Here is a 9,782-nt window from a genome sequence, read left to right on the forward strand (position 1 = left end):
TACATAATATATTTATGAATCCATATTTGTCCAGTGAGAAGATTGTATGTGAAATACTCCTGCCTTAGATTAATACAATATATAGTCCATTGAAATGCAGGTTCTAATATTTAATTTTGTGCTTAGGTTTTTAGTATTTAGGGGTGTTTAATTCATTTCAGGTATTGAATTGACTTATCTGCAGATCTGATGTTTCCTCAACAGATAACTGGAGCAGTATAGGACTTTATGCACATCTGCCTATTTGAGCAGAAAGCTCTCACTTGACACTTAAAAATGCCTTCCCTCTCCCTGCTGTTTACTTCCAATATATTGGAAGGTAAACTGATTAGATTAGCGATACAGAGATGTAACAAGACCCCCGAACGGTCGTGATTTGTCTCGTTTCCCTTATCCCTATAGAGATAGAGAACTTCCTGAAAAGGCAGTATTGCTACCCCCACTTCCTGCCATCATTGTTTAAACAGGGATATCCAAGGTTACCAGCTCAGTGGCCTTGTGGTTAAAAGTGTCCGCCCTGCTTAGACTGGGAGGTCAGGGTTCAACCCCCGTCCGAGTCATACCAAAGACTATAAAAAATGGTACCCAGTGCCTCCCTGCTTGGTACTCAGAGTCAGCAGCATGAAGGGTTGGATTGGGGTAAGTCCTTGCGATATAGCATGTCCAGGGGATGTATTTGTACAACAAGCTGCCTCACACAACAGAAACAGGACATAGGCTCCTGACCTATAGGCCACATGCCTCAGGAACCATTGGTTCCCCAGGTTACTTGCTGCCGTTAAGCTTAGGGCTGCAGCAATAGAATATTTTTTTCTTAGCAATTATTCTATCGATTTCCTTATTTGATAAATTGAATTGATCAAATCTTTATATTTATCAAATATAATTTCTTTTACATTTTTTATTCAAGGCAAAGAATTCAAATCGATTTTTTTATAATTGACAATTTTATACTTAGAAATACAAAGTTTACAAAAAAACGATATTATTCAAATCGATATAGTTTGATTAACTGTTGCACCACTAGTAAAGCCGTTTTCTATATAATATAATATATGAAGGCATACAGTAGAGTCATTGGAACAACAATAGTTTTATATTTGAGTATAGATTGTTGCTACAGTATACCTTCAGCAATGAGTGACCTGTTCTGACTGTCTCCAGGAGTGTAGAAAAGCTATTGCAGCGTCCCGCAGCTGGCCCACCTCTGCACCACGCTGGGTGGCCAACAAACTGTTCCTGCATGGGGGACCTCAGGAACGGTTCAGGGACAGTGGAGGAATACATGGTCACTGCTCCAGTCCAGAGAAGGACGCAGAACAAATTGAGCAACCTGAGGAGGTGGGTGTCTGATTCATTCAGTTCATGCTTTATACTATATATAGGCCTGCAACAGTTTATTGAGTTACATTTTGGGGGAAAAGATTGAATTATTATTGGAAGTAACAGATCTTCTAGCTGTTGTGGTCTTGTAGATTGGCTATTTTAGCTTTTTTGCATGACACTGATGTATAATTAAGTACAAATTTGGGTTTAAGTGGTTAATCAGACTAACTGATTTACTTGATTATGAAAATGAATTAGATTTTGTGTATGCTTTGTAGCAGGGAGTGTAAACAGTGTTATCTACTTACTTTATGCCATTATAGAGATAGACTTTTTAGTTGTTTTTTTTAGGTGCTCTTTCCCCAGATACTGTACATTAACTATTTGAACCCCAGCATCCATATTCTGGGAGGAACATTAACCAAAAATTACAGATCAACAAGCTCACAACGTGACATGTTGCAAGTTTGTAGATCAGCTATTTTTGGCCAAGAGATTTGGTGTAGACAGGGAAAAAACTATCCAATAGAGCCAACTCCAGTTTACTAAGTAAACGTCTAAAAGTTCTCAAAAACCTGGTCTTGACCTGACCAGTTTTAACAACTGTAAGCCAGTTTCTAAATTGCCGTTGATTTCAAACAGATTCAGGAAAAGACAGTCTCATTACAACTACTGGCAGCCATGAAATAAAATAAAATAAAAGCTAGGGTTTTAGCTAAGAGGAAGAGAACACTATTACTCCTATTTTAACCTTCCTTTATTGGCTGTTTTAGGATTGATCATATTATATTTTTTTAATTTATAGTTCTTTATTCGTTTTTCCATTTTGACAGAAAGGTACAGTGCATCTTGATCTAAACATCGATTGTCCCAATGTTGGGCCAGCTTGAAATATGCCAAAAATAGTTTAAACAATAGTAACATTCAATACAGAAAAAGTAACTAAAAACAGTAAAGTAAGAAAGGAAGAAGAGAAGAGAAACAAACAAACAGACAAAAAAGAAAACTAAACAAAAACAGAAACAAGGCCCATATTTGTCATTGTTATACTCACAGGATTACATTACAGGATTGATTTTTGGAAGATTTACATTTACGTTACATTTAAGGCATGTCATGCATGGCCTGGCCCTTAATTAACTTTTTGAATGATTGGCCCCTCATGAGCCTGTGCACAGACAAGGACCTGCTGGTTGTCCCTGAGTGAGTGGAGGATGAAGACATTGACAAAGGGTGACTGTGTGTCCTTGTTGCTGTCAGGGCTCCTCCCACTCTGGAACCACCTGCCTGAGCAGCTCAGGCTTTATAAATCATTGTCTTCTTAAGCCAAACCATTAAGACTGGGAAAGCATCTGTCATTTTAGATTTTAACCACTTTAACCATTATCTTATACTTTGGCTATTCAAAAATAGCGCTATGAGCTTGTCGATCTGCATTTATTTTGAAAAAATCATGAACATTTGTGCAAATCTTTGAATATATGTTTTTTAAAGCTAACATTTTCACTTTGCTTCTGGGTATTCTACAAATGTCTTCTAAACCCTAACAGTTTAAAAAAAAAACTAACTTATGTTGCTGTAATATCAGTGGTTCTCAAACTTTTTTCATGTCAAGGACCCCCCAAAATTATATGTATTTGTCCGCGGACACCCCCATCTCAAAATAAAGGGACCCCCAGAAGCAAAGATTTGAGTTAAAAATGTATATATTGAAAGATTACTATAGCGTTAGCCTACTCAAAATGCCTCACACGGGAGGCGTTGTGAGCTTGTAGATCGGCTATTTTCACAATGTTTGCCTCTTTCTTACGTAATATTTGACAATCTGGCCAATTTGGTATTAAAAAGGTCTAAAAAGTCATTAAATTGTAACTTAAGAAATGTGTAGATACCCTGTATACACATGTACTGTATGTTGGTTTGTTTACTGTTGAGTGAGAAAACAATGTTGCACATTAAGCTAATCATCTGGGGACCCCCCCCCAAAAGAAAATATTAGGGTACCCCCCTGGGGGGTCCCGACCCCCAGTTTGGGAACCACCAGTGTGCTACACTAGACTCCATCCTTTTTACATTACACATCCCAGTCTGGCATTTATATCTCACATCAATCCTGAAATGTGTCTCTCTCTGATCCTCTGTTCTCCAGGACAGCGTGGGACACTTCTCAGAGACCGATGTGATGCAGTGCCGGTTCCGTCCTCAGAGAGACATCCGACGTGACAAAACGACGCTGCAGCACAATGCTCTCAACGCGGGCTCCAGTGGTCACCATGGAGACTCGGTTCAAAGCACCAAGATCTCCTCCTCGACCGCGGGGGAACCGAGCGCTAAAGAATCATCCAGCTCCCAACTGCCATTAAGAGTAACTTTATGTTATTAAGTTGAATCATATTGATTGTGGGCAATTCAAAATGCGGTGTATCTTTCAGTGGTGTTAAGTAACTTAAGTACTGTACTTAAGTACAATTTTTAGGTATTTGTTACTTTAGTGGAGTATTTCCAATTTTCAATACTTTTACTTCTACTCCACTACATCTCAGAGGCAAATATTGTACTTTTACTCCACTACAATTCTTTGAAAACTTTAAGTTACTTTTCAGATATAAATCATTTTATTATAAAACACACATTAACCACTTTAGCCCTATTTTATACATAGGCTATTTAAAAATAGCAGATCTACAAGCTTGTAGATCCTCTATTTTCAAACATTTTAGTACTTTTACTTTTGGTATTTAAGTATATTTTGATGCCAATACGTTTGTACTTTTACTCAAGTAACATTTTGAACACAGGCCTTTTACTACTAAATACAGAGTATTTTTTATATTGTGGTATTGCTACTTCTACTTAAGTAAAATATCTGAGTACCTCCACCACTGGTATCTTTTCATTTGTAAACCAGTGCTCAAGTGAGTTGCTGTAGGTTACTGTTAATTTTTTTTTTTAAAGGTTGCTATTTGTTAAACATTTTCTTTTCAGTTACAGATCAAAGTGTCTGGCCATAGGGGGGGCATAGGAATCAGCATTGCAGGGGGGAAAGGTTCCTTACCTTACAAAGAACATGATGAGGTAAGTGCTAATATGAGAGTATGCTTATATTTGCTTCAGACCCTTAGGAAATTCTGTAGCATATGTCTAGGTGGTGGTTTTTTGTCTTAAACACATTTGTATTACACACATTGATGTGTGTCCCTCCTTTCAGGGTGTCTTCATCTCCCGAGTGACAAAAGGAGGCCCCTCAGAAAAGGCAGGGGTCCACGTTGGAGACAGAGTGCTGGAGGTTGGACAGGCATCATTTAGAGACGTTTTTAATCTCTCTCACTGTGACAATTACATTATTACGATAACAGAAAATCTGGCTGTCTTGAATAATATTAACCATATTCAAATATTGATGACCTTGATCAGATGGAAATGTCATGAATACATCTGGGCTTTACTGGGCTTTGCAGTTCCTCTTCTGACCAGAGGAGGACACTATAGGACAAGGATAATGCAGTACTTGTGTTTCTTTAAAGAGACTTCAGTCAAAACCAAATGCATGCAGTTATTTTAATGAGAGTTAGGGAAAGAACAGAAGGCCATAACAATCTATCTTTGGTTGGTGGCGGCTAGGAGTGAAACTTAATTTAAGCGATAATATCTCTGGCACCTTGATAAATCTATTCCAGTGTCTAGACTGTATATAGACACGCTATTCTCAGAGAATCCGTGCTGGTGTGTGTGTCACTTGCTTCAGTTACCCACCCCTTGACCTCTGCTACTTCCTCTGGTCCTAAAAGTGTCGTTTAACCATTTAACCATCCGTCCAGGTCGATGGCCTCAACATGCAGGGGGCCACGCACCAGCAGGCCGTCGCCGCTCTCAGGAATGCCGGGAGTTGCATTAAGATGAAAGTGCTTCGAGAGAGGAGGATGCTCAGCCCTGCTGCAGTGGTGGACAAAGTACTCAATCCCAGTAGTACTTGAGTCAAAGTATAGAGACTATCTGGTCAAATATTACTCAATAAGTTGCACAGTCAAATTTGGACCTAAGTTAAAGTACTGGAGTACTTGCTTTAAAAAGATATTCAAGTATTCATGTGCTTCTAAAAAAGCTTAGGCTAAGTATTCAAAAGTAAAAATTACAAAGTACATTTTGTTTTTAATGGCAATGCATTGCTGTATTGTTTCTCCCCAAAAAAAGCAAAAATTGTGAAAATAGACGATCTACAAGCTCACAATTCATATTTTGTAATAGCGCTTAAAGGTTCATTCATAATGTATTTTTGTAAGTTTGGTTCCTGGGGGTCCCTTCCTAGAAATGTAGTGGAGTCAAAAAAGTACAATATTTGTCTTTGAAATGTAGTGGAGTGAAATTCATAGGTTAACAAAAAACACAGATACTCAAGTAAAATACAGATACTCAAAATGTACATGTATTTACTGTACGTTACTGCCCTGTTGTACAGGAGGTCCCACTGCAGGGTGGACAGCCATGCAACCAGGAGGTTGGAAGCCTGAGATCCAAGCAGTCTACAGCAGAAAGTGCTGTGGACTGTTTGCACAAGAAGATAGAGGCCGTTGTCTGCAACAAGAAGATAGAGGCAGTCGTCTGCAATGGCAACGGAATTGTGAGTGGCACAGAGAAATTTCCTGAGTGAAATTCACTTTTTCTTTTGTTCTACTATAGGCTATTCAATGCATTTGTGTGTGCACTGTTTATTTTCAACCCACTTGTTATTGTTTTTCAGTCTGATTTGGAGGGTGGCCCTAATTGGACCTTGCTTGAACGAGGGCCACGAGACTCAATGAAAATCAGTTCACATCAAGTGGGGAAACACACCATGGCGGTGAGAAGGGCTTTCAACCAGCATTACTTATTTTCGTCAAATTATAGGCCCTATACTTGCAGCAATGAATTCATCTTCACTATTTTATCTCTGGAATGAATCTCACTCCTTAAAACCATATTAATCACACATGCTTATCAAAGCAATCAATCTGCAGAGATTGATTGTTTTGATAAGCATGTGTGATGTGGATTAAATACCTTAATGAGAAATACCATTATCTTCCTTTCATATTGATAATCTACTGCCCACCCCCCCCCCCCCCCCCCCCAATCTTTGAGGCTAAATCATGTCACAACCTGCCTGACTTTTTGATTTCCTTCCAAATGTTGCTCCACTCGCTGGCAATCACCTGACAGATTCCACGGATTATCCTCACTCATCCATCAGTCTCAGATGACGAGGCGGAGACCGAAGCTCAGTGTTCTGAGGCTGAGGGAGACGCACTGGATGACTGTGACATTCCAGGCGACCGTATGGTCTCTGATTGTTTCAGTACTGCTTTCTACCCACCTTGACCTCAGGACTGACTGCCTGACAGGTTGAACCATGAACCTCTGACCAGCTCTGCATTGTTCCTACACACTAAATCTTCAGTGTTAATTTAACTCCGAGTGGCTACAAAGGGCCATAAGGGACCATTGAGTGATTGATTGCATATTTTATTAATCAGAAGTGCAGACAGCACGAGTACAGTCATACACTAAAAGGATCACACAAAAAAGTCCAGTGGACTTGTTACAATTGAGGTCCTATATTCAATTCATCAACATAGCATACAAAATAACACCATTTGGTTCCATTTGTACACTCAGACTTACAAGTGGATTAACACTGAGGATTTTTTTTTACTGTGTACTGAAACATTTTGAAGTGATATAGCTATTAATGATTAGTAATATTTAGCACTAATTTCTGGAATGTGTTTCTTTTATTATTATTACTGTCATGGTATAGCTATTACTCTTAAGAGCTCCTTTGTTGTTTTATTTATTTATTTAGCCAGGCTAACTAAATTGCTGCTAACTGTACATGCACAGTAAAGTCCTGTGTGTTATTTTGACCCTGCAGGGTTTAATTAACGTTCAGGATTTTTGGCTGTGTTCTAAATATTAATGTGTCAGACGATGGATGAAAGAATGAACCACTTTATTTTATCAGACAAAGAAGCAAACATTGCAAAACATGGGCAGACAGCACTGTAATATATTAACTAAAACCAAAAGACCAATAGCATTTGACCACATCTCTATGTTTTATATGTTTAAAGAATAAATGCTGTATGAATGATGCTAGCTACCTCTCCTATGAACCACTGTGCCACTGTAAGTAATGGTTGTGGTTGATAATGTCTCTGCCCATGACATCGTCAAGCCCTCATACTTTTTATAGCGTGTGCTAAGATAAAATGCCACATGCCTGAAGTTACTGCAGGACTCAGGAGTGAGAGTGCTTCAGAGCGGTATGACAGAGTAAGAGTGCTGTGAAGTGTGGTGACAGAGTGAACTCTGCGTCCCATCCAACAACACCTGCAGGTGTGTCTGAGCTATAGGTTTGGCTCGGCTCGTCTAACATGTGTCGTTTGAATTCTGTTTTAGAGTAAGGTTTTACAACTATATTACAAATGAGATATTATCAAAATGGATGGAATATCTTCACTAATCCTGCTGCAGAGAAACATAGTCCGTTCAGCTTTAACTACCTGCCTTGTATAATTTTGTGGCACTATTACACAGTCTGACAGTATTCATTTCTTACATTGCTGAATAGAGATTTTCTCAATAAATGTGAGTAAATACAGCTTTTTATTCTCCCTTTTGTACTTGAGATCTGAGATGTAAGCAATGTTCTGCATTGGACAAGTATATATAGTTACTTAGTTACTTGCTGATGCTAAAACCTGCAGCATTGACATTGAACTTGTAGGGCTGACATTGCATAATCATAATCCAGCACACATGCATGCATGCATGCATGCACGCACGCACGCACACACACACACACACACACACACACACACACACACACACGCACACGCACACGCACACACACCATAAACAGAGCCTTCTACACAAAGGTGCGCATGAAGCTAAAAACGTGTATTACGTATATTATTTTTGTCTGGAAAGGTATATGAATTGATTGATGTCCTTTACAGATAGTGCATGGACGATTGATTTCATTTGCAGTACTGTATCTATAACACCTGCTGATCTAATGAGCTCACAGGCTAATTTGATCATTCACTTTGATTATTCAATAAGCATGTAAGACATATTTTATACTTCGGCTGTTTGAAAATAGCCCATTTACAAGCTCACAGTGCGCCGCATGGCATTTCTTTGTGAGCTTGTAGATCTGCTTTTTATGAATATTTATTTATTTGATAAATGTTGATACATCAAACATATTGACATTTATTTGGTGTATAATGACATAAGCAAAAAAGGGACAGGGCTAATTGGACATCTGTGTTGACAGCTGTCATCTGAGAGAGTAAGGATTGTGATGCATGCTGGGCTCAATAGTTCCACCATTGCTGCTGGGAAGATTTAGCAACACATACAATGTTACACATTCTATTCTACAGTGAGGATTACCCCTGACTCAGAACCTTCTGGTTTGCAGGTGGCAAGCACATCCCAATGGGCAAGACTAGATCGAGAGTCAGTTACTGTATAGGGTTGGAGTCATATAGTCAAAGAAATTTAATGAGGCTGTACTGACTGGTCATGAAACTGGGATTCTGGGAACAGTGTTTTTCTACACAGTAAAATTGTGTTAATTTAACTCATGGTTACACACAAATGTAACCGAATTGACCTGCAAGGGCCCATTTGGTTACATTTGTACACTCAAATAAATAAATACAGATCCTATCTGTTGTGATGGTTTTAGATTTCCTAACATTTGGCTCTCTAAATACTGTATCAAAATAATGACAGTCTTGATAACCTAATAGCTAGAACATCCTGCTAGACCCGGAATGTATTTAAGTATGCTGAATTTAGTCACGAGGAACAAGGATACAAAAAGGATTGTTTTGATTGTTTTTCTTTTACTAGCCTAATTGTTTTAAAAATGGGTCTGATTATTGATTTAGTGACGGCCGTTCCTGTTTTGTATTTTATTTTATAGAATTGAGTCTTTAGTATTTTGCTTTACTCCATTATTTTAAAAGCCTCTTCTATCGTAAGGTGGTCTGTGTACATATACCGTACATACATTTTGATTATGTGAGACAGGACTCTTTAACAAGGTTTAGTAAGTTTTAGTTAAGTGCCGGGGGATTTTGCATAAGGTTTTTTTTGGATGAGATTGTGAGTTTCCATGATTGCTGCTGTCATACATAGACAGGGGGAGGGCAAAAGCTTGATGAAAATAGACAAGAACAGCTGTGACAGAAAGAAGAATGTGGTATACTTAAAGGATTACCACCAACTCCAGAGGTCTGCTTTCTCTTGTCGATAGGAATGGAGGTTATATACCGGCCTAACAGCAAATTAACTTTGGAACCCTCTGATGATATTTCAATGCATCATGCTAAAGCCTGATTTATACTTAATGAATGAGGCATTTGCTTTCTTTCTCTGTCATCAATAATTTGGCTGTACGGTAT

At 38.6% G+C, this 9,782-nt stretch overlaps 1 protein-coding gene across 1 annotated transcript; it reads left to right on the plus strand.

Moving 5' to 3' along the window:
• Positions 1-621: 621 nt before the first annotated feature.
• Positions 622-7,165, plus strand: LOC311058652 (uncharacterized protein; the record flags this gene model as incomplete). The annotated part of the gene is made up of 9 exons (XM_084076115.1): positions 622-639; positions 1,165-1,341; positions 3,476-3,691; positions 4,312-4,401; positions 4,535-4,612; positions 5,145-5,276; positions 5,783-5,944; positions 6,065-6,163; positions 6,523-7,165. 9 exons carry the CDS (start codon positions 622-624, stop codon positions 6,679-6,681), a joined length of 1,131 nt encoding a protein of 376 aa, XP_083932241.1. The 3' UTR covers positions 6,682-7,165.
• Between the last annotated feature and the right edge of the window lie 2,617 nt (positions 7,166-9,782).

The sequence above is a fragment of the Gymnoscopelus microlampas genome (genome assembly GCF_963454915.1).
Source record: "Gymnoscopelus microlampas genome assembly, chromosome: 13".
NCBI lineage: Eukaryota > Metazoa > Chordata > Actinopteri > Myctophiformes > Myctophidae > Gymnoscopelus > Gymnoscopelus microlampas.